This window comes from Cucurbita maxima, unplaced genomic scaffold (assembly GCF_002738345.1).
Source record: "Cucurbita maxima cultivar Rimu unplaced genomic scaffold, Cmax_1.0 Cma_Scf00034, whole genome shotgun sequence".
NCBI lineage: Eukaryota > Viridiplantae > Streptophyta > Magnoliopsida > Cucurbitales > Cucurbitaceae > Cucurbita > Cucurbita maxima.
Genome location: NW_019272050.1, coordinates 509,448 through 533,509, shown reverse-complemented (window position 1 = coordinate 533,509; position 24,062 = coordinate 509,448). Strand labels below are relative to the sequence as shown.

Below are 24,062 nucleotides of genomic sequence, written 5' to 3'. Positions count from 1 at the left end.
TATATATATATATATATATATATATATATATATATATATATATATATATATATATATATATATATATATATATATATATAATTTTAAATAAATTTATTTTTATGATATGAGAGAAATTTTGAAATTTGGAGGATTATATAAGCCATATTTATGCTTCCATATATACCTGCACACCGTTAATATGAGTATAGTTCAACGGATATGTGCCAGAACTAAAAAAAAAAATTAAAGTTTAATTTAATAATTATATATATATTTTTTTTAACTTGTGATAATTTAGGATGGTTCTCAAATTTTTTTTAGATTTAAATTTTTAGTCAAATGTAAAAAAAATATATATTTTAGTTTTAAAATTTTGGGTTAATTTTTTAAAAAGTTGTAGATAATATATAATTGTAAAATAAAAAATTAAATGATTACCGAACATATTAATTTTTGATTTTTAAAATTCACATTTTAATATCTATTTTTTTTAAAAAAATCCAAGCTAAATTTAAAAAAACTAAAAATAATAATTTTTTATTTTTGGAATTTGGTTAAAAATATAAATGTGAAATCCATCCCATAAACAAAATATTAAAAAAAAAAACATAAAACTTTTAAAATATTACCATTTTATTGGTCAACAACATAAAAATATTTTAAATCCAATCGTTGAAAAAACGAGTTTAAAAAGTCAACGACTTTTAACACTTCAAATTCCCCGCTGGAACAAAAATCTCCCGATTACCAAAAAAGCTTCGACCTTTTATAAATCGCCCTACGGTTAATCGCCGTTATTCCAAATGAAACGCCGTCGTATCGTCCTCAACCACCGCCTTCTCTGTTTCTTCCGAACAAGAAGGAAAAAAACCATTTTTTGGACCAAGTCTGAGCGACCCATTTCATTTTATTCGTAGGTAAACTCTTTCTTTATGTCTGGTCAACGCTTTCCGACCAAATAAACCCACGATTTGTTCAGAGAATCATTTTCTGTTCATCAATGGCTTGCTTCTCTTCCTCAAGTGGATTTCAGGTTTGTAAAAACTTCAAAAATGGCCCTAAACTATCTGATATTTGCATAACGATCCTTCATTTTTGTAGCGTTTTCAGGGTGTGGATCCTCCAGCCCATACCATAAGATCCCATGGAGCCAATGTTGCTAAGCATCATTTGCTTGATTGGCTGATTCTGCTGATTCTTGTCGTGCTTGAAGTGATTTTGGTCTCTGTTCATCCGTTTTATCGCTATGTCGGGAAGGACATGATGACAGATCTTAGGTTTCCTTTTAAGGATAATACTGTTCCTGTCTGGTCTGTCCCTGTAAGTTCTTTGATTTTGCTTCCACAATTTGATGCCTTCTATGGCATTAGAAACAACCCTTTTGTCGGTTTTTCGAGTTTTTCGGTATCGATTTGGTTATGGCTTTGATGAATCCTTTGTGTTCTTGAACAAAAAAAATTAGAATTGATGATTGAGCTACTCAAACTTCAGTGCAATGCTTAACAGTGTTTGTTTGTCAGTTGTATGCTGTTATACTGCCTGTTTTGATATTCTTGATCGTTTATATACGGCGGCGAGACGTCTATGATTTGCATCATGCCGTTTTAGGTACTTTTGTTTGTTATAAAGACGAGTTTCGTGTGAAAAAGATTACGATTTGAGTCGTGTTTTATTGATGGTTTCGTGTTTGTTTGTTTGTTTGTTTGTTGTTGTGAGTAGGACTCTTGTTTTCGGTGTTGATCACTGCTATTATCACTGATGCTATTAAGAATGGCGTTGGTCGACCTCGACCGAACTTCTTTTGGCGTTGCTTCCCCGATGGAATAGAGGTACTGTACAACTATTTTGACTATAAAATGTGTTTGTAAGATCCCACACTGGTTGGAGAGTAAAATGTGTTTGTGAGATCCCACACTGGTTGAAGAGGCGAACGAAGTATTCCTTACAAGGGTGTGGAAATCCCTCATTAAGAGACGCATTTTATAACTGTGAGATTGATGAAGATACGTAACAAGCCAAAACAGACAATATCTGCTAGCGGCGGGTTTGGACTGTTACAAATGGTATCAGAGTTAGACACTGGGATGTGCCCCAAGGGGGTGGATTGTAAGATCCCGCATCAATTGGAGAGGGGAACAAAGTCATTCCTTATAAAGGTGTGGAAACCTCTCCCTAACATACACATCTTCCTAACATACGCATTTTAAAACCGGTGAGATTGACGATAATATGTAACGGATCAAAGCGAACAATATCTGCTAGCGATGGGCTTGGACTATTACAATGTCAATTAAGCTACCGAATAACTATTGGTAGACTCGAAAGTTGATGTGTTTCTTAATAATCATCAGGATATAGATTTGAACTACTTTTATAGTTTATCTGTCTCATATTTCCAATAGTGTAAAATTGCTAACCATATTGTAGTGGCCTCCTCGAGTAATTCTTTTTTACGAAAGACGTTTTCATTTCAGGCATACGACGGAACGGGAAATGTGATATGTCACGGGAAAGAGAGTGAAATAAGGGAAGGACACAAGAGTTTCCCAAGTGGCCATACTTCATGTAGGCAAATCTTGCATCTACTACCTTCTAATATCCGTTATATTGAACGACCAAATCACATTTTCTTTCTTTTTTAGCTTAACAAGGGCTCGTAGAGGTTCAAATCTCTAGCTGCACAATCGATGTTATAATGCATCAACGATCTAAGCTATGCTCGGATTGACAACTTTTAACCGTTTATGACCTCTTTTTCGCAGGGTCGTTTGCCGGCTTAGGATTTCTAGCCTTTTACATATCAGGAAAAATCCAAGCATTTGATGGGAGAGGTCATGTAGCAAAACTTTGCCTGGTGTTTCTCCTTTTGCTTGGTGCTGCACTTGTGGGAGTTTCTAGAGTGGATGATTATTGGCACCATTGGCAAGATGTCTTTGCTGGAGCTATTATAGGTTTCTGCTAAACAATGAGCTGATTTAGACTGACAACGATGAGTTCATGTGTTTTAATGATTGTTTTTGCTCTGTTTTTTTATGACAGGATTGGTCGTTTCAGGACTTTGCTACCTTCAGTTCTTCCCACCTCCCTATAGTGGCAATGGTATGTGCTTTTTCAATTTAGTCCTTATTGTCTATCTTTTTTTCAATTATGCCCTTGACCCGGAATAACTTGCGCGGTATAAATTTATTGAGCTTGCGGTAGCCATTCAAGAGACTTAAGGTTTTTTAATTGTTAGCTCGAGAACTACGACTCTCCACAATGGTATATATTGCCCACTCTGAGCTTAAGCTCTCGTGGCTTTACTTTTAGTTTCTCCAAAAGGTTTCATGTACCCTTAATTAGCCGACGTATGACTCATCTCCCAACAATTCTCCTATTGAACTAAGTACACTGTAGAGCTTCTCCAGAGGCCTATGGAGCTCTCAAACAGCCTCCTCTTAATCGAGACTTGACTCCTTCTCTGGAGCCTCGAACAAGGTATACCATAGAACCTCCCTTGAGACATGTGGAGCCCTCAAATAGCCTCCCCTTAATTGAGATTCGACTCCTTCTCTGGAGTCTCGAACAAAGTACACCATAGAGCCTCCCGTGAGGCCTATGGAGCCCTCGAATAGCTTCCCCTTAATTGAGACTTGACTTCTTCTCTGGAGTCCTCGAACAAAGTATACCTAGAGCCTCCCCCCTAAGGCCTGTGGAGCCCTCGAACAACCTCCCCTTAATCGAGACTCGACTCTTTCTCTAGAGCCTTCAAACAAAGTACACCATAGAGTCTCTACTGAGGCGTATGGAGTCCTCGAATAGCCTCCCCTTAATTGAGACTCAACTCTTTCTCTCAAACAAAAGTACACCATAGAGCCTCCCTTGAGACCTATGGAGCCCTCAAACAATCTCTCCTTAATCAAGACTCGACTCCTTCTCTAGAGCCCTCGAACAAAATACACCATTTGTTCGACACTTGAGTCACTTTTGACTTCACCTTCGACGCCCACAACTTTTTTGTTCAACAGTTGAGGATTCTATTGACATGTTTAAGTTAAGGACATATCTCTGATACCATGTTAGAAATCACAAACCTCTACAATAGTATGAAATTGTCCACTTTAAGCAAAAGCTCTCGTAGTTTTGCTTTTGGTTTCTCCAAAAGGTCTCGTACCAACGAAGATGTATTACTTATAAACCCATGATCGACCCTTTAATTAGCCGATGTGAGACTCCTCTCCTGACAATCCTCAACAATGCATCCGTTGTTAAGTTTACCATCGTCACTTACCAAATTTAACACGCACCACCAATAAAGGGCGTAACTGAAAAGCGTTACAACGTAAAGGACCAAACTAAAACGTTTCAAACAACAAGGACTAAATTGAAAAATAGAGACTAAAATGATTGTGTTTGTCTTAGGATGGGGTCCATATGCATACTTCAAAGCACATGAAGAGCACCATGCAAGGGCTAATGCAACAGCTCGATCTGCAGCCATTGTTGATGATGTGCCTATGGAAGAAGAACAAACAACACCAAATGGCGACACATATTTTGTTCGAACACCTTTGCACAATCAAACGTACGACCAAATGGAAATGGGAGCTAGATGATCTTGTTTGTCTGTTCTTTATTGTATATTTACGGCCTTTTCTCCTTTTCGTACGGTTTAATTTCTAACGTTCGGGTATTTAAAGAAAAAAACATTTAATTTAGTCCCTCGTAGTTTCAAAATTTATCATGTATACCCTCTTCAGTAAAATTACGAAAAAGGAGCTAGACCACCAAAAGAGAAATTGAATGGTTTAATCCATGACCTGAATTTTTGTAAACTCGTTAATTGTCATGTATATTTGTCTTAAGGCAATTCTAACGCTATAACGGAAGGACCTATAGTTAAAAAAAATTAAAATATAAGGGGTTGAATTGAAAATATTTAGATTACCCGAACCCGTTTGAAAAAAAAAACCGTTTAGTTTTAGAGACACTTGATTTTCTTAGCGTGATGAATAAGAATGATAGTTTATTTTAGTGTGTTCGATAACTTAATTTCTTTACTAAGCGTTTTTGTCAACTCACTAACTATTATGTCACGTAAACCTCTTCTCGATCAATTTCGACACTCAAAACGAAAAGGGTATATTTGATATAAAAATATATTATAAGGGTCGAGGAGTAAAAAGGAAAAAAATATTTAAATTTTAAGCACGAAAACATAAATTAATTTTTTTTAGATAAATCACATTAAAAAACATAAAGTAACAAAACAAGAAACCAAACATTCCCTTGTCTTTTTCTATAAAGCAAATAATTGCAATAAAAAATTAAAAAAAAAAAAAAAAAAAAAAGACACAAAACAAGACCAAGCAAGGAATACTATGGAGACTTTGAATAAAGCTCTTTTTGAAAAGTAATTTTCCCTTTAAATCATTAAAAACTAATTTTGAAAAAGTTTATAAAATTTATGAGAATTTTACCGACTCACGATCATCGACCATTACTGTCCTATCAACTTTGAAGGTTCGAACAGTAATTTACCGTGATGGTAACGAGTGATAAAAAACCGAGATCTTCGATTCAAATAAGGTAACAAAAAGAAACTGTTCAATCCCGACAATGGAAGACAGAAACAGTATATCGAGCTTTATGAGTATAGTAATCATAACGAGTGAGTCGAGAATAATCCTAAACCGTAAACCCTTAAAAAACACGGAGAAGAATTTAATTAATATAGAAAATGAATTTTGAATTATTTAATTATTTTAATTTTAAAAAAATGGTTGGTTTTGGATTTGGGTTCAGCAAAGGCAACTCTTTACCACGGTCGGAGTTCCCACCCGTCTTTAGCGCGACGCGGTTTTGTATTCAAATTCCAGACGGGATTTGGTTCATCGTCTTCTCTCCCTGCCTTTTGCTTTCCCTCTCCGTTCTTCATCTTCCTTCGAACTTGAATCCACTGGTAATTTCTCTCTTCTCCACCATTTTTCATTCTCTGTTACTCTGCCGGTTCGTTCTTTGGAACTGGAAATGTGTTTGTTCTTCGATGAAACGGAATGAAATGCGGTTAACTCTGTCCGAACTAGTTGATTCGCTGAATTACTCACTATTTTCAGTTGTTCTTCTCGTTTTCTGCTTTATTACTCCACGATGAAGTGTTGTGTTTCTTGTTCCTTGCTGATTGTTGGGTGTTTCTTTTATTGTCTTTCTCTTCCACTTTTATGCGGTAATTTGAAGTTGTTTTGGACTATTCTGGATTGAATCAGGTGATTTGGTTCGTTTTAGCAAGTCTAGAGTTGAGATGAGTTAGGGAGGCTTGGTTTTGAGTTTGAATGGTTATTGGAATCTACGTTCAACTTGTTGTGTGTTTGTGTGTGTGCGCGTCTGGCTAAATGAATTTCAATTTGAAGATTTCTTGGCCGATTTTCTTCTTACAAAGCGCCTGTTTTACAACCACAGTAATCTCACGGTAGTAGTGCTTGCTTTTTTATCCATGTTCTATTTAGTGTGAATAGTCACTATTAGGGTTCTAGTGGAGAGTTTTTTTTGTCATTTTTACTTTGGAAAATTTCTTATGTGGGATTCATGATAGATTTTTTGGTTATTCTAAGATCCCACATTGGTTAGGGAGGAGAACGAAGCATCTTTTATAAGGGTGTGGAAACTTCTCTCTAATAGACGTGTTTTAGAAACCTTGAGGGGAAGCCCGAAAGGGAAAACTCAAAGAAGACAATATCGGTTAGCGGTGAGCTTGGGCTTGGGCTATTACAAATGGTATCAGAGCCAGACATCAGGTAATGTGTCAGCGAAGAGGTTTAACCTTGAAGGGGGTGGACACCATGCCAGCGAGGACGCTGGGCCACGAAGGAGGGTGGATCCTTTATGAGGGTGTGGAAACTCGAAAGGGAAAGATTCAGTCGATTGGGTCTGCTCCTATCTGAACCAACCTCAGAACTTCGAACTGCCAGCATGTTTTGGACAGTAGAACGGGGAGAAGGGGAGTCGTTGCCCATTCTCTCTCCGGGCACGAGCAGGAACATCAAAATGAAAGACCGAAGACATGTACATGACACGGAACGAGATATGAACAAATACGTGAGATGATTTGATAGGCTGCCTGCAAAAAGAGTTTACCGACCGCATAACAATTCATTCTTGTGTGTAGCGTGTGGGGCCATGTCGCCCGAGTGATCATAGTACGGCCACTCATCAAATATCAAAGAAATATGTAGATCTCACTTCCCTTCCCCCATACCATAGCCGGAAGGGATAGCGTATCTAAAGAAGGGAAAGCCCAAAGAGGACCATATCTGCTAGCGTTTGCTAGTTATGACTCCACTTCTGTTCATAATTTTCTTTTTGCGTACATGAGAACACCCATTTAATGTATCCCAAGTCATTTGCACACGTGATTCTTTCTTATTGATTGTGCTTAAATTACATCAATATGTTTTCTTAACCAATCGGGTTCTTCTCCTCGTGTTATCAGTTCACAGACAAAATGCCAGAAATTCAATTGGGTACTCATACTGTGAGATCCCATGGAGCTCGATTATTAAGAATCCACGTTCAAGATTGGTTGATCCTTTTGCTCCTTATTGTGATAGAGGTTGTGTTAAACGTTATAGAGCCATTTCATCACTTTGTTGGACAGGAGATGATGACAGACCTGAAATTTCCACTACAAGATAATACTGTTCCCCTTTGGGCAGTTCCAGTATGTTTGAAACTTTCATTTATTTGTGTTATAGTGAATTCCATGGTAGTTTATTTTTCTGACATTATTGTGGAAAGTAAAAGAAATAAGACTTTTTTTCTTTTTTTCTGTAACAGATAATTGCGATATTGATGCCCTTTGTTGTATTTATTATCTACTATTTCATTAGAAAGGATGTCTATGATCTCCACCATGCCATATTGGGTATCTCTCTCCTTCTCTCATTTTATAATAATTGGAGATCCTTGTAATTCCGGATAATCTTGCCAAGCATAACATTTAATGATTGATCATGTTTGTTCAGGACTTCTGTTTGCTGTTTTAATATCTGGAGTAATGACTGATGCTATCAAGGATGCTGTTGGTCGGCCACGTCCAGACTTCTTCTGGCGCTGTTTCCCTGATGGCAAAGGGGTTTGTTCTTTTTCAAATTTTTTTCATATTTGTTCATATGCAAACATCTTTCGTGCTCCTATGCTCCTATCTTTTTTTATATTATTATTATTGATACTCATTATAAGATTAGTACTCGTTATGTGCAGGTATTTGATAAAATCACAACTGGTGTTTTATGCACAGGAGATAAGAATGTTATTAAAGAAGGATATAAAAGTTTCCCGAGTGGGCATACTTCCTGTAAGAAAGATGTGTTCTTCTGAATTATGTTATTTGATTGTGACTGTCTATTTTTACTATTTTGTAATCATTACATGTGCACTCACAGATTGATTGAATAGCAGTAAAAAATCCTATACTCTGGTAGATGATTGCATAACATTAGGCTTTTATCTTTCTTAAATTACCAATCCAGTCGCATATTGACGATGTCATTCCTAATGTACAAAGACTTGATACTCTGTATCCTTTTTTAATGGTTTGAAGTTAAGCCATTGATAAAGATTAAGAAATTATAATATTCAAGCAAAAGCTGTTAAGGCTTAGAGTTTTTCACCGTAACGTCATATCATATTTTGTGGGGACTGTTGAGGATTGTTGGGAGAGAGTCTCACATTGGTTAATTTAGAGAATGATCATGGATTTACAAGCAAGGAATGTATCCCATTGGTGTGAGGCCTTTTGGGGAAATCCAAAGCCAAGCCATGAGAGCATACGCTCAAAGTAGACAATATCATACTATTGTGAAGAGTCGTGATTGCTAACAAGAACAATAAATAAGCTTTTGTGCTAGTATTGGTTATTAGTTCATTAGTTCATGTTGTGGGTTAATGCATACAAATGCTTATTTGTGACATGTATTACCTTTGTTTTTTTTTTCTCCATTTCAGTTTATTTTCTCTCACTTGTGCTTCTTTTAAGCTTATTAACAAGGGAAGCTGTCTATATGCAGGGTCTTTTGCGGGCCTTGGATTTCTTGCTTGGTATTTGTCTGGGAAAATAAGAGCATTTGACCAAAGGGGCCATATTGCAAAACTCTGTATTGTCTTCCTACCCCTGCTTGTTGCAGCTCTTGTTGGTGTTACTCGAGTTGATGACTATTGGCATCACTGGCAAGACGTTTTTGCCGGGGGTCTTCTTGGTCAGTTAATCCAATACCTTATTCATTTGCTCTTACTTTCATATGATTTTTTTTTTCTCATGTCTTATCCGAACCTTCTGTGCAGGGCTGACAATTGCTTCCTTCTGTTATCTGCAATTCTTTCCAGCACCTTATCACATTGATGGTATGGCCCACAATATCATTAGTTTCCTTGAAAGTTGTGCATTCTACTTTTATGTTAAGCAATGATTTGTCCATGGTAAATTTATTATTTCTTTTACACGAGAACCAATCTTTTAACATTTCTTCCATGTTAGTCCTACTTTTGAATCTTTGACCGTGCATTGAGATCCATCTGGCCTGGTCAAAAGTAGTTTTTCTTCTTCTCTGTTTTTAAACTTTAGAACCTTGTTAATAGAAAAATTGATTGGTTAAATTCTGGGCCTCATTAATCATCTCAGATTTCATTTTCCGAGTCCTAATATGTAAGAGTCCAAGTCCACCGCAAATATTGTCTTTTTTTGGGCTTTCATTTTCGGGCTTCCCCTCAAGGTTTTAAAACGCGTCCATTAGGGAGAGGTCTCCACACCATTATAAAGAATTCTTTGTTCTCCTCCCCAACCAATGTGAGATCTTACAATCCACCCCCTTCGAGGTCCAGTGTCCTCGCTGGCACACCCCCCATGTCTGTCTCTGATACCATTTGTAACAGCCTAAGCCCATCGTTAGCAGATACTGTCCTCTTTGGGCTTTCTCTTCCGGATTCTCTCTAAAGGTGTTAAAACGTGTCCACTAGGTAGAGGTTTCCACACCCTTATAAAAAATGCTTTGTTCTACTCCCCAATTGGTGAGATCCGATCGTTGATTTTTATGTTGTTAGACTAGAAGAAGTCATCTAAGACAGTTGTTAAGATAAATGAATTAAAAATGATACTTATCTGTATACATGTGCGCATACAAACAAGACAGGATTTGTCTACTTTCTTTCTTTCATTGGTTGCAGCTAGTTTTACTTTTCCGATGTATTCTGATTTGCTGTCCACGTCCATATGAACATGAAAAGTTGCTCCTCTGACCTTCCCATTCTATTGTAATCAATTATTGCTCTAATGATTCAGTAGATGACTTTCCCTTGACCTGATCTTTAAAGTCAACTTTAATACTTCTCAAGCTGGATCCTAAGCTTTGCCCACTTCCTTCACTAGAACCATACTATTTTCTGTTCAGCCGAAACAAAATGTTACACAAATGTCATATATGCAAGTGGTCCTGATTCTTGAGCATTCATAGCGTTCTCGAACTGACGTTTTCGAACTTTTACACCTTATCTACAGGTTGGGGACCTCATGCATACTTTCAGATGTTAGCCGAGTCTCGCAACGAAGTTCAAGCATCATCGCCCAATGCCAATAACATTCATGCACTACCATCAGAAATTGAAAGTGTGTACATTCAACCTCAGCATGAAATGAGATTCGATACACAGGACTCGAGCCCCATGCTGAACAGATAAGGGTCTGGCACAAGAATCTGATCTGGAGCTCTGATTGGGTACATAGGTAGGGATGATGTGTTAGTCTTCTGAACCTAAACACTCTCCTAGATCTGCTTGAAATGAAGATATGATCGCTTTCTATATTTATATTCTTTGATTCTTTTTCTCATTTACTCTCTAGTTGTGAAGATTGCTTATCTGAGATGTCTGTTTTGAAGTGTGGGATTGTTTTGATGACAACTTGCTCTAGAATTCAATTCATTTCGTGCCTTGTACGTATCTATGCTGACTTGCATGCGTTCATATGTGGTTTCACATTGACAAGTAGATGTGTTATGACCCCTTTATAGGAGGTGGAAGAACAGACGTTTTACTGGTTTTTTGGTTTGTGGGTTTGAATTAGATTAAGCAAAATTTATTGATTAATAATGTTTGTTTCTTGTGACAATCTGTCTTTCTTAATTCAAGATCTTTTATTGCAAATAGTTCCCGAGTCCGAGAAAATTAATTTATACCTTTATAAATATATTTATAACGCTAATATTTGTTCTGCCTCTATCAGCTTTATGATTGAAACGTGTCTACTAAGGAGAGGTTTCTAATCATTATAAGGAATGTTTCGTTCTTCTCTCCACTATCGTGTGATCTCACAACATTCATTTAAATCTTCTGTCAAATTTAGTTTGTAAATTATTAGTAATTTGGTTTAAATTGATATAATTAATATTAACGTGTAATCATTTATTACCCAACCTTTTTTATATAATTTTATTTCTTATATTTCAAAATATCTAAAATTATAAATTAAATTAAATTTTAAAGACCAAGTTAAATTTAAAAACTTTAAAAAACTGAAAATTTTAAAAATATTAAAAATATTATTTATTTATTTTATTGAGTGTGAAATTGAAAATATTAAGTGGGGTCTAAAACGACAAAACCGACCAATCCATGAGCAGCACATTATAACATTTGAAAAAAGACATGAGAGATATTTTCGCATTTTTAAGACATTTTCTGAAATAATAATATAGACATAAATACACTTTTTCAACCCAAAAAAACTATTTTATTAAAATTATTTAAAAATTTACACACAAAATAAAAAAAAATGTATAAACAAATTAAAATAAGAGAAAAGTTAGCTACCCATTAAAATATTTTTTTGTCCGAGCACGCCGCTAGATCTTGTTTTCTTTGGGGTTTTCCTTTCGGGATTCCACTGATGCCCCAGTTAGTTGGGGAAGAGAACAAAACATGTTTTATAGGGTGTGACAACCTTCCCCTAACAGACACGTTTTAAAGGAGCCCGAAAGGGCTAGCGGTGTGCTTGGGCGGTTACAATTTTGAATTTATTATTTTTCTATTTTGGTCCCGAAGAGGCTAGACCGGTTGATCGGTGGTAATGTAGTTGAATGAACCAAAACTACCTTCCTTGTATGCTCGTGTAGAATAAATTTTATTTAAATCCTTTCTTTTAACATTATAACTAAAAAAGTCCCATAAAAGTAATTTAAAAAAAACAGAAAATAAAAAAGATTCCCATTTTCATCCAAAATAATGACAATAATAAAAAGGCATCGAAATTGAATGGCTATAATTTATAAATATTAACAATCAATGAGTTGGCTTTTAACGCTCAAAAAAAGGGGAAGAACTGTCAATGGGCTGACCCAGAGCATGCAATTTTTCGTCACGAATTCAATTTATATCTTCCACTCGTCCCATTAATGGGGGATTCGATTTCAGCGGCTTTCGTTTACCGAGGAATCTTTTTCCCATTGAAATCGAATCTTGTTCTTCATCAGATTCAACGAGTAAGCTTGAAGTGGGAGAAGTCATTTGATTGATCGACTTTCCGTCTCTCTTTTTCCGAGTTCTTTCTGCTATGCTGGCTTCAAACGGCGAGGTTTTGCTTGATACTGGCCATTCTCGTCTTAATGAGCTTGGATACAAGCAAGAACTCAAGCGCGATCTCTCGTAAATTTCATGAACATTTCTCCTTTATTTTGGTTTAGTTTGTGTTTCTTGTGATTGTGATGTTTTTGCTGTTTGTGCGTTATGAATCTGAATCGCTTCAATCGTTGCTTTAATTGCAGGGTCTTTTCTAATTTTGCGTTTTCGTTTTCGATTATCTCGGTGCTCACTGGTATTACTACTCTTTACAATAATGGGCTGAATTTTGGTGGCCCTGTTTCGTTGGTTTATGGATGGTTGATTGCTGGTGTTTTCACCATGTGTGTTGGATTGTCCATGGCTGAGATCTGTTCTTCGTATCCTACTTCTGGAGGTCTCTACTATTGGAGTGCCAAGCTTGCTGGTCCAAGTTGGGCTCCTTTTGCCTCTTGGATGACTGGCTGGTAATCATTTTTTCTTCTTCTTTTCAGGTCACTGGATGCTCAAATTATAACATAATATCAGTTATGGATCAATTATCTACCATTTCTTAGTCCTTGGTATTGGTAGATTTGTTTGAGAGTTGCACAAGATTTGGATTTAACAAGTTTCAAAGCTTTCTATTTGATCAAATGAAAATATGTACATGGTGGAATAATTTGAAGAACATTTCCCCCCTGCTCCTTGCTTGTTCTTTAAATCTTTTGAAGTTTTATGGAGCTTAGGAACAGGATTTTCTTGTTCGTTATTGTTCGTTATTGCTCGTCTCGAGAAACTCCAATTACGTTATTTTCCTTTCATTTGTGTATTCCATTCCATCTTAACATGTTCTGATTTCTTGCAAACAACTTTAATCTTTGCACAGGTTTAACATTGTTGGACAGGTTCTTCTAAAGATCTTATGCTCAAAGTTCAAATTCTTATAACCAGGTTAAGCTTTTCGTTTAATAATCTCTAACTCGTGGAAGTGATCTGTATGCAGTGGGCTGTCACAACAAGTATTGATTATTCACTTGCTCAGCTAATTCAAGTGATAGTTCTGCTTAGCACAGGGGGTATAAACAATGGAGGATATGAGGCATCTAAATATGTAGTGATTATTTTCCATGGTGGAATTTTGTTGGTACATGCTATCATGAACAGCCTGCCCATTTCATGGTTGTCTTTCTTTGGACAGTTTGCTGCAGCATGGAACTTTTTAGGTATGAAGGTTCAAGTTTCTCTTTCTTTGAGCTCTTCATGAGCTTACATTTCTAACAGGATGTCGAATTCTTAGGTGTTTTTCTTCTTACATTTCTCGTTCCCTTGGTGGCAACGGAAAGGGCCAGCCCCGAGTTTGTCTTCACTCATTTCAATGCCGATAACGGCGAAGGAATTAACAGTAAACTTTACATATTTGTTTTGGGACTTCTGATGAGTCAATATACCCTAACTGGATATGACGCTTCTGCTCATATGGTATGTTCTCCTCCACCTCGATTTATGCATAACTGTTAGATAACTTGCAATGTAATTTGCGTCTTCGTGCAACATTACAGACGGAAGAAACGATAGAAGCAGATAAGAACGGACCGAGGGGAATTATTAGTTCTATTGGGATATCAATTGTTGTTGGTTGGTGTTACATAGTCGGCATCACCTTTGCCGTTACCAACATCCCGAACCTTTTGGATAAAAACAATGATTCTGGAGGTTATGCCATTGCTGAAATATTTTACCAAGCATTCAAGAGCAGATTTGGGAATGGAGTTGGAGGAATCATTTGCTTAGGTGTGGTAGCTATGGCGATTTTCTTCTGTGGAATGAGCTCTGTCACTAGTAACTCCAGGCAAGCTGACTAACTGTTCTCGTCATTTAAACACAATGTATGCGTTTTGGCTCACGGTTTCATATTTCATATAATTTTTCTTCATAGGATGGTTTACGCATTCTCCAGAGATGGAGCGATGCCATTTTCGTCGACATGGCATAAAGTGAACCAAAACGAGGTCCCCATAAACGCAGTTTGGCTCTCCGCTTTAATATCGTTTTGCATGGCATTAACGGTACGAACATTTGCATTGAATTACTATCTACCTCTTAGCCCTTTAACTCCATTTGTTTCACTGCATCATAATCTTGTTACAATACTGCAATCACGCCTAATAGTTTTCTGTAACGGCCCAAGCACACCGCTTGCGAATATTGTCCTCTTTGAGCTTTTCCTTTCGGGTTTCCCCTCAAGACTTTAAACCCGTCTGCTAGGAAAAAGTTTCCACACCCTTATAAAGGGTGTTTCGTTCTCCTCTCCAACCAATGTGGGATATCACATTTTTCCAATATCACATTTTCAGTAAATTTTAATGTTAGCTTGATGGATATACCGAGTTTGCGAGCACACCATGAAAATTAACCTTTTCATTTTAGGGTGTCTGAATTGTGAATGTAATTGCCACATAGAAAACAATGGCCTTCATAGGGGGAGGATATATTTTTACTTCTTGTTAACTTATTGCAGTCTCTTGGAAGCACAGTGGCCTTTAACGCCATGGTCTCTATAGCAACAATTGGTCTGTACATTGCATATGCCTTGCCCATATTTTTTAGGGTGACTTTGGCAAGGAGATCCTTTGTGCCAGGACCTTTCAACTTGGGTCGCTATGGGATCTTCGTTGGTTGGGTAGCAGTTCTTTGGGTGACTACAATTTCGGTTCTCTTTTCGTTACCTGTCGAGTACCCGATTACGAACGAGACTCTCAACTACACTCCTGTCGCAGTTGGCTGCATGTTGATCGTTACCATTTCTACCTGGATCTTGAATGCTCAACATTGGTTCAAAGGGCCTGTAACTAACATACCAACTTGAAACTGTACACTATGCAAATGGTACTCCCTTCTTTTGAATAAATAATAGTAAGATTTTTTTTTTTAAATTAGCAATAGAGCTTGAATTTATAAGTTTTATTTGGTTCGGGTCAATCCAAGGTTTTTATCCTATAAATTCGAAATCGAACCCAACAGAGTTAATTCGGGTTTAGGAAAAATAACCCAACCCAACTCCTATATTTCGAGTTGGGTTGGTCCAGATTGTCCGATGTTGAATGTACACTCCTAATATTTAGGAAGAATAGAAAAGAACTTGTGATATAGTTACTCTGGTATTTAATACATATTCAAACTTTGTTCATCATCTTTTCTGGTATTGTAGTTTTAAATCTTTTTGAGAATATATCGTTTGGAAATTTATATTCTCTCAGGGGGTTAGAATTTGAATCACTTCCAGAGAAAATAAAAAGTATTGTATAATAGCCCCTCTCTAATCAAATAAGTAGCCAAAGTGTGTACATCTAACCCGCTATCTCGAGAATCCAACCTGAATTATAAGGGCTCGGTTGAGTTTAAAAGGATTTTGGGTTTGGGTTGGGTTCGTTTTTTGGAACCTGATCTGGTTTAGGTTGAGTTTGGGTGCGAAATTTAAATTATTGAGTCAACCTCACCCAACTTGAAAACCAAAAAAAAAAAAAAAAAAAATCCAAGTCCAGGCAACCCAAGCCCATGAATCATCATTGGCCCCTGACACGTCTGCACGCTGCAGACTGTCTCACAGTCTCACGCAGTGTTCATCTTCGACCTCGAGGGTAATGGGGTACGTGAAATGAAGTCTCGGCTCTCGCACTCGCAGTCTCACACAATTTCATCACATCGTTCATTGTTCGACTTCTCTCAGTTTCTCTCTATGTGTAGTCGTTTGACTTCTCAGTTCTCATCTTACTCTCGTCTCGTCTCTGTGTGTCGTCAAACGTCGACGTCGATCGCCTCTTTATTCTCCATTGGACTCTCTTTTAAGTTCCCACTTTTCCACTCAACCTCAAGGCATAGGACGATTATATGGGTTGGGTTGAAACATTTTTAGATTTGTTGGGATATGGATATATATTTGGAAGATTATATGGGTTTAAATATTTGAAAGCTATATTTAGTAAATTAAAACAATATATATAACTGATTAGGTCGTATTTCTCCTTCTCTATATTGTCGTTGTACATACATAAGTCATCAATAATAAAACCTTTAGTCAATATTCCTCATATATTTTCTCTATCATGTTCTTTGTGTTCATCTTGATCGAGTGTGTGCGTTGTTGAGTAATCCTAATCATTGATATCAGAGCTAATAACGGGTATCGATCCTAACAAGACTTAATTCATTTTTTTTTTTTGTTTTCATTTTTTTTCAATCCAAGCTGTGATTTTGTTAAATAATGAAATCCTTCAACTTATTCGAGTTATTTATTTAAATTTGTTTGTAATAAAAATAAAATGGGTCTATTTTTTTTTTTAACATTGAATTTTATTTTTAATAATGGTGGGAGAAAATAATTAAAAAATAATTATGGAATGAAATAAAAATAAAAATATGTATATATTTAAATCGTAAGAATTTTTTAAAAAAAAATTGTTCAAACTAATTTGTATCCTATTTATTACATTTAATCGGGCAGCGGCAGACCAACTGGGTCAACCCAAACCCGCTAAAACAATTTGGGTATATAAAGCCGACCGACCCATTAATACGAAAAGAGAAATTCATTAAGGTGTGGTTAGGTAACGCTTCGACGGGAAACGGACAGTCGATTTGAATTTCCCGGCCGGCTAGGACCAAGATTGATCGGAGAAGAAAAGGAAGAGTTTAGATTTCGAGGTCTTTGACAATGGCGAGTCTCCTTCTTTCTTTAATTTCATCGGCACGGAATTCTTTTATGTATCATTACTACTACTCATGGTTTTCCCAACACACTTCGTGATTCTTACTTTTGAGTTCTTATTTTCAGGCGGATTCCGCTGAGGAATTTGAGCCCTTGTTCGACTACAGCCGCGTTCAGCCTCGCTCCGTTGTTTGTCTCGATGGTAATCGTTCTCAAGCTTAGGTTAAATTTGAATTTCATGAAGTTGGAATCTTCCATTTCACTGTGTTTGAAGTTTTTATAACTATCGCTTCAGAGATAAATTTCGAAATTGATTTTCCTTGTGCTCATAGTCATGGTTGGTAACCTGGTGCTTTATTTGTCTTCTGCTTGGACTAAAATCAGACGAGGATTCGGACGTAGAGGAGTCTCGTGTACCTTTTTCAAAGCGAACGAAGATTTCAAATTCAGCGGTATATAATTACCTTCATGTAGTGAAATTGTGAACTTTCTGTTAGCAGAGGATTAATGTTCGTTGGAACAGTCAGTAAAGCTAGTTTTATGTGATTCTTTCCTTTCAATCAATATTTAGGTTACGAATTTAGTGGACAATCAAGCTGTGGAAAATGAAGATAAAGAGGAAGATTGGCTGCCCCCTCCACCGAAGGTGTCTGTTGATGCAAAAGACATGTATGGGGAAGATTCGACATTGAAGAAGTTAAGGTATTCCAACCTAGTAACATGCATCTATTGCTTGATTAATTCACTTATATTTCAACATGGAAACCTTAGGGCTTGTTTAGTAGGCAATCTTGGCAATGAATTTTGTAAACAAGGGATTCAGCGAAAATAGGGTTGTATTCAGATATATGTTTGATAGCAGATTTTGAAATTGAATTCCAATTTAAACAATAATTCACTTATATTTCAACATGGAAACCTTAGGGCTTGTTTAGTAGGCAATCTTGGCAATGAATTTTGTAAACAAGGGATTCAGCGAAAATAGGGTTGTATTCAGATATATGTTTGATAGCAGATTTTGAAATTGAATTCCAATTTAAACAATAATTCAAAATGTGCTCTATAATATGGAACTAGTTGTAGTTACAAAACTGAATATTAGGTTGAATATAAATCACTATTAATTGATTTTTTATTTATAAATTTTGTATAATCATTATTTTACAATATCATACAATTTATAATATATGTATTTTAATTTAACAAAAATAAATTGAGTTTATAATATGAAATACTATATTTTTTAAAGTTATCTTTTTTAATATAATTTTGCATTTTAAACTTTGAAATTCAAAATCTGGACACAATGAAACAATTTTCTAAAACACATACGTCAAATGCCTACACTCACTAAACTCAGTGAATTGAAAAACATGAAGCAGAATCGAGATTGTCTATCAAACAAACCCTTATTTTTTTCTGTGCATAGGATTCTATGGCATGTCTCTTGCCATTTTGCCTTGGCGTATCATATGTAATCTGCACTGATAGGTTAAAGAAGCAAGAGTTGGCCTCAGTTGCTCTATCGGCTAAAAACTTGTTGCGAGAAGTGGAGGAATCTGCAAAAGTGGATGTTGGAACCACGCCCCACGTCTCCCTGGACCCTGCTGTGGATGACCAAGCTCCAATTGCTTCTAAAGAAAGAGAAAAGATTGTTATTTCTGTACGAGATAGTGACAAGGAAGAGCTCCAACAGTTTCGCCTGTTTGTGGTATGTTCTTGTGCATGATTCCATGTTATCCACAATTCAGACTTTGCATTCTTCAAGTACAACAACCATCCTGTTTTGTCAACATTCCTCATGATTTGCCATAGCTGTTTTTGATGATTTGCCATAGCTGTTTTTGATGTACTCTCAAGATGCCTTTAATTTGCCCAATAACCTTGCATTGGTTGGCATGTTTAGAATCATATGTAGGGAAATGAATGAATTTGGTGAACTATGGTAGATTGCTTAACATACGTATCATGGTTCATATTATACATCAGCTAATCTTGAAACATTGATTTAAAAAAAAAAAAAGGTGAACAAATTTGAACTTCGTCCTTTAAATTCCCATCTTGGGAGAGGTAGTTCCTTTAGTATCTGGGTTCATGACTTTGTTACTGTATAATTGTCAATAGTGATGAGCCGCATGTACCCTTTAATTTGATTTTTTGTCTTTCCTTTCCACGTTATGATTGGCTTAACTCTCCATTGTGGGGTGATCATTAGATTTGAACCGAGATGTTATTCATTACTTTTGTTACATTAGTGTTCTGTTCTTTGAATTATTGTACTTTCTATGATTCATACTCATTTAGACTATGATGAAAGTGTTTAAGTCTCCATTGGTGATGGTAGTTCAGACATTATTTGATTGAATTACTTTAGAAGAGTCTCCCTGATCTTCATATTTTCTGTCATCATATCAGTTAGATTGCTGTTGAAATTAGCTTTCTTTTGTCATTGCCTTCGGCAGGGGAGCGCCGCCATAGGCCCTTAGTATTTCAAGCATGTTTGAGATGATTTTGAAATTATTGTGTAACCACTTTTTTCACCTTCACAATCATTCCAAAACATGAGCATAATGACACTTCTTAATGTGTGTTCCATGTTTAAAATTTGAATGTTTTTACAGGATGACAAGTTTGAGCGACTTTTCAAAATGTACGCGGACAAACTTAAAATCGACCCTAAGAGTTTGGTTTTCGTCTTTGATGGGGATAAAGTCGGGCCAGATGATACCCCAGTTGGCCTCGGCATGGAAGACGATGATATGATTGAAGTGAACATCAAGTCAAGTTGAGTGAAAAGTTGTCTTTTCAATGTATATTTGAGGATTAATTCACCAGTTTTGGGACGCGAGACTTGGGATGGAAGGCTGTCGGGTCCCTTTGTCTGGTAACAATCGCTTGGTATGCACATTGAGATCAATAGAAAAATAAAAATTATGGAGAATATGAAATTTTATAGATATGTTCTCTCTCTCTCTCTCTCTCTCTCTCTCTCTCTCTCTCTCCCTCTCCTCTTCCTCTCCCCTTCTCTCCTCTCCTCCGACATCATCCTCTCCGCTGCTCCCTCCACCGGTCACAGGTGACTTAATCATGTAATTACACAATAAAATTGTATTAACCTTCCATTTCTCTCTGTACCCTTTTGATTACAAAAGAAATTTCGATTATCGACTTCTTTTTCCGAGTAAATTTCGAGTCCACAATCGAAATCTCGGCTGGAATCTCAGTAGTTTATCAATATTTCCCTCTGAAAGCTTCCGATCAAAAATCAGATTCGATTAACCAGCACAGGCAATTCCACTTTCAGGACTAGAAAACCGGCACAGATATTGGAGAATTTGGTCATGAGCTTTTAAAATTAACAAAAGCTTCATGTTTATGACTATTTGTGTGCGGGACCTCTTGGTTTAGTTATGGAGCCGTAATTCGAAAGCCCTGTTATCCAATGCCAACTTGGGGGGATAAGATTGTCGATCACATAATCTAACGTGTGTCCTTTGGTGAAGGGATCTTCTTAGGTCACATGCAGTTGGATAACTTGGTCGATCATGAAGAATTATGGGTCCCCATTTGCAGCCACGTGCCCACCTCCATTCCGGACAAAGCTTCACGGCTCCCTCGCCCACGTCACTCCCCAAAAGTGCCAAGCTGTGGACCTATCTCTTCATCTTTATGATGATAATAAAGGTAAGAACCAGGCTTCGCTTCAGATTCAGAAGCTCTCTCAACTTCTGTTCTTTTCCCAACTCTGACTCCCACCCTGCACTTTCCCGTGTAAGTTTTTAAGTTCTTTCTCTCACAGTACTCTTAAGGGTCGAAACCCACCTTTTTGTTGAGCCATCTTTAATGCTCACCGTCCTGAATTTCCTTGCTTTTCTTGTTCTTTGATGTGATTTCTCAGCTGGGTCGATGCTGGTTTCTGTTCTTTCAATATTGCTGGCTCTGTTCTTCTGTTTTGATTCGAGGTTTGGTTCTTCTTGGCTGTTGATATCCTTTTGGAATGTCTTTTTGACTGCTTGTTTGTGTTTGAGTTGAATCTTCTCTTGTTTTTGTTGTGTTTTTGTTGTGTTTCTGTATATGAAAACTCACTTTCTTGGATGTCTTGTGCTGGTTAAATTTTGATTGCTTGTGGAATGTCTGCTAGTTTAAGAGTTCATGGGCAACAAATAGGCTTCTCTGGTTTGAATTGTGATGAGTAAGCTGTGTTTTTGTGTCAAAACATCATATGGATCTTTGAAAATAATGGCAGGTTTCTCTTCAATGACGGATCGGCTTGACTCGAAAGAAGATCAGTTCATGTAAGGACATGAACTGATAGAGATTTTGAACATGAACCAATGGAGAGAAGTTGTGAATTCTGTGCTGCACTGAGGCCAATTATTTACTGTACGCCTGATGCAGCTCACCTTTGTCTTTCCTGTGATGCAAAAGTTCATTCAGCTAATACACTTTCAAGTCGACATCTTCGGACTCTCTTGTGCGAATCATGCCGAAGTTTCCCTTCTTATCTTCAGTGTTTAGATCATCGAATGTTCTTGTGTCGTAGCTGTGACCGAGCGCTTCATGTTGCCTCGTCCCAACACCAGAAAAAGATTATCAGAGGATACATGGGATGTCCTTCAGCCAAGGATTTTGCACAACTTTGGGGTTTTCATGTCAATGAAGTTGACAAAGATAAGTTTGTGTCCAATTCTGGCTCTGATACTTCCGGTGTTATGGCTTTCGACACAGCAGGACGAAGCTGTTTGCGTATAGCTGGAGTAGCTCGAATGAGCTATCCCCCTCATGCTGAAGCTGAAAACAAGGTTGGATCATTGTCCCAAACTACACAAATTACAGCATTGAGCACTCTTTTTTCATAGTTTGGTAATGGTATATTTCTTATTATGGGTTTGTCCTTTCGGTTGAAATTCGTCGTAGTTTTTAAAATTAGACGTAGTTTAGGCGATCGATCAGTTTAGATCTGTAGTGATTGTGCAGTTCAATTGATGAACTGCAGACCTTTGATTCTTTTATGAGTATTCTACCGTATTTTCTTGATGAAAGAGGGACTTAGTTTCTGGTTTCTACTGCAGATGCTTTACAAAGGTCAAGAAAAGGGCACTTCATTCATTTTTCAACAAATTCTAGACTTGAGTCGTCTCCAGCTTATAAAGAAGAATAACGATTCGCCTTTGATTCTTGGTGACGGAAAAGATGGCGCGTTTTCTGTAAGGCCTTGTGCGTCGGAGAAGTTCGAGCGATCTCTTAATCAACACCTGCACCCTTCCGAGGACCGGGGTACCGAACTTCCGCAAAAGGACAGTTCACTTCAGGAGGAGAAAATGTTATCGTTTACTCAGCTTGAGAATTTTCCATTGTCATCCCCTATTTTGATTCCTTTCCATGGAGAATCCCTTTGGCATTGTAAAAGCCCAGCTGAGAGTAGTCAGGTATATCTGTTGAACAAACTCAAGGATTTTGGTTCTGAAATTTTATGTTCTTTTTTCTCAAACATGTTTCAAAAACTTGGCAGCTATGGTCTCAGAATATGCAAGATCTTGGAGTTTGTGATGAGCTTGTTTGTCGCGATGATTTCAACATACCTGAAGTCGATTTAACGTTCCAGAACTTCGACGAGATATTCAACAGTGATCAAGATCCTATGGGAGGATTGTTTGATAATAAAGATGAGTCATTCTCCTCCATCGAGAAGGATATGTTGTTCGATAAAGAGGATAATCACCATGGAAACGGGATGGAGGTTCGGAGCGTTATAATTTCTCTCTTTTCTTTAGATCCGTGAAAATGAATAATCAAGTTCCATTTTTTAGTTTAGTTTATTGTAACGGTCCAAGCCCATCGCTAGCTGAAATTGTCCTCTTTGGATTTTTCCTTTCGAGCTTCCCCTCAAGGTTTTAAAACGCGTCTGCTCGGGAGAGTTTCCACACCCTTATAAAGAATATTTCATTCTCCTCCCCAACCGACGTGGGATCTCACATTTATTCTCTTAGCTTCTGCTTCTTCTTCTTGTTATTGTATTGCCAATCCATATAAATCTGTGTATGACAGGCAAGCTCGGGTAGGTCGACATCTTGCATCTTCCCGTCGGATCTTATGGACAAAGATAGTGATGATCCATCTGGTGAAGCTTGTAGGCCTCCCACGAGTACAACCACGGAACGTGCTCGTCCAATCCGACCCTCCTTTTCAACTTTGTCGTTTGTTGATTCAAGGATGAGTGTTGACACTGCAAGTACTGGTTGCCCTGATGGGGCTGGAGGCGAGCCTTCATGCAGCTCGCCTTACCGTCGTGAGCGTAAACAGTCCGTGCCCCTCAACGACCACGCCGCAACAAGAGGGTACAAAGAAAATCAGCAATCTCAACAGTAAGTTTCAAAAAGTGCATACATTTCATGAGTTTAAAAGATCCAATACAATACAATGAATCCTTTGCTATTTTCAGGCAAGAGAAACAAATTCGACGTAAGGGCAGATCTCTCGTGAAGAAACGAGTAAAGGGTCGATACGAAGAAGGCGATCGATATGACTCGAATGCCGTTGCTATCAGTCGAAGTTATTGAGCTTCGGGTTTGTGTTTCTTTTTGTACATCGTTTTCAACCTCAGAAGGCATCTCTCTTCACTTTAATCTTTTGAATCAGTTCTTTCAATGTGGATTGGCTACACTTTACCTAAGCTCAGAGAACAAAGCTTTGGGCAAGCCTTCATAATTCATTCTAATCACAAATTTTTTGAGTTAGGTTGGATTGGTTAAAACATTTTTAGGCTCAACTTAATTGTTCGGATTTTAAATATTTTCAAGCAAAATAATTT

The 24,062-nt window shown here is 37.1% G+C and overlaps 5 protein-coding genes across 12 annotated transcripts; all 5 read left to right on the top strand.

The window, feature by feature from the left end:
* The first annotated feature begins 763 nt into the window (after nucleotides 1-763).
* Nucleotides 764-4,773, top strand: LOC111467806 (lipid phosphate phosphatase 2-like). 2 transcript variants are annotated; one of them, XM_023112877.1, is made up of 8 exons: nucleotides 764-1,015; nucleotides 1,093-1,302; nucleotides 1,503-1,590; nucleotides 1,702-1,811; nucleotides 2,457-2,547; nucleotides 2,745-2,933; nucleotides 3,022-3,081; nucleotides 4,384-4,773. In XM_023112877.1, the coding sequence occupies exons 1-8, from the start codon at nucleotides 983-985 to the stop codon at nucleotides 4,575-4,577; spliced, it is 975 nt and encodes a 324-aa protein (XP_022968645.1). In that variant the 5' UTR covers nucleotides 764-982; the 3' UTR covers nucleotides 4,578-4,773. The 2 variants fall into 2 exon arrangements, with proteins under 2 accessions (XP_022968645.1, XP_022968644.1); XM_023112876.1 differs by having other exon boundaries at nucleotides 765-1,015; nucleotides 1,084-1,302.
* A 986-nt stretch (nucleotides 4,774-5,759) lies between these two features.
* Nucleotides 5,760-11,100, top strand: LOC111467711 (lipid phosphate phosphatase 2-like). 4 transcript variants are annotated; one of them, XM_023112718.1, is made up of 10 exons: nucleotides 5,760-5,923; nucleotides 6,142-6,235; nucleotides 7,451-7,678; nucleotides 7,795-7,882; nucleotides 7,983-8,092; nucleotides 8,221-8,314; nucleotides 9,027-9,215; nucleotides 9,301-9,360; nucleotides 10,511-10,735; nucleotides 10,853-11,100. In XM_023112718.1, exons 3-9 carry the CDS (start codon nucleotides 7,463-7,465, stop codon nucleotides 10,687-10,689), a joined length of 936 nt encoding a protein of 311 aa, XP_022968486.1. In that variant the 5' UTR covers nucleotides 5,760-5,923; nucleotides 6,142-6,235; nucleotides 7,451-7,462; the 3' UTR covers nucleotides 10,690-10,735; nucleotides 10,853-11,100. The 4 variants fall into 4 exon arrangements, with proteins under 4 accessions (XP_022968486.1, XP_022968484.1, XP_022968485.1 ...); XM_023112716.1 differs by having other exon boundaries at nucleotides 10,511-11,048; XM_023112717.1 differs by lacking the exon at nucleotides 6,142-6,235 and having other exon boundaries at nucleotides 10,511-11,048.
* Nucleotides 11,101-12,284: 1,184 nt separating this feature from the next.
* LOC111467733 (amino-acid permease BAT1 homolog) lies at nucleotides 12,285-15,736 on the top strand. Its single transcript, XM_023112759.1, has 8 exons — nucleotides 12,285-12,651; nucleotides 12,771-13,031; nucleotides 13,433-13,451; nucleotides 13,550-13,769; nucleotides 13,844-14,025; nucleotides 14,106-14,395; nucleotides 14,483-14,612; nucleotides 15,065-15,736. The coding sequence occupies exons 1-8, from the start codon at nucleotides 12,560-12,562 to the stop codon at nucleotides 15,410-15,412; spliced, it is 1,542 nt and encodes a 513-aa protein (XP_022968527.1). The 5' UTR covers nucleotides 12,285-12,559; the 3' UTR covers nucleotides 15,413-15,736.
* A 1,381-nt stretch (nucleotides 15,737-17,117) lies between these two features.
* LOC111467764 lies at nucleotides 17,118-20,208 on the top strand. The gene is made up of 6 exons (XM_023112824.1): nucleotides 17,118-17,260; nucleotides 17,378-17,453; nucleotides 17,636-17,703; nucleotides 17,823-17,953; nucleotides 18,743-18,962; nucleotides 19,873-20,208. Exons 1-6 carry the CDS (start codon nucleotides 17,258-17,260, stop codon nucleotides 20,038-20,040), a joined length of 666 nt encoding a protein of 221 aa, XP_022968592.1. The 5' UTR covers nucleotides 17,118-17,257; the 3' UTR covers nucleotides 20,041-20,208.
* A 536-nt stretch (nucleotides 20,209-20,744) lies between these two features.
* Nucleotides 20,745-23,963, top strand: LOC111467759 (putative zinc finger protein At1g68190). 4 transcript variants are annotated; one of them, XM_023112808.1, is made up of 7 exons: nucleotides 20,745-21,022; nucleotides 21,150-21,213; nucleotides 21,498-22,053; nucleotides 22,324-22,680; nucleotides 22,764-22,991; nucleotides 23,300-23,616; nucleotides 23,694-23,963. In XM_023112808.1, the coding sequence occupies exons 3-7, from the start codon at nucleotides 21,586-21,588 to the stop codon at nucleotides 23,809-23,811; spliced, it is 1,488 nt and encodes a 495-aa protein (XP_022968576.1). In that variant the 5' UTR covers nucleotides 20,745-21,022; nucleotides 21,150-21,213; nucleotides 21,498-21,585; the 3' UTR covers nucleotides 23,812-23,963. The 4 variants fall into 4 exon arrangements, with proteins under 4 accessions (XP_022968576.1, XP_022968574.1, XP_022968575.1 ...); XM_023112806.1 differs by having other exon boundaries at nucleotides 20,745-21,213; XM_023112807.1 differs by lacking the exon at nucleotides 21,150-21,213 and having other exon boundaries at nucleotides 20,753-21,022.
* The last annotated feature ends 99 nt before the right edge of the window (nucleotides 23,964-24,062 follow it).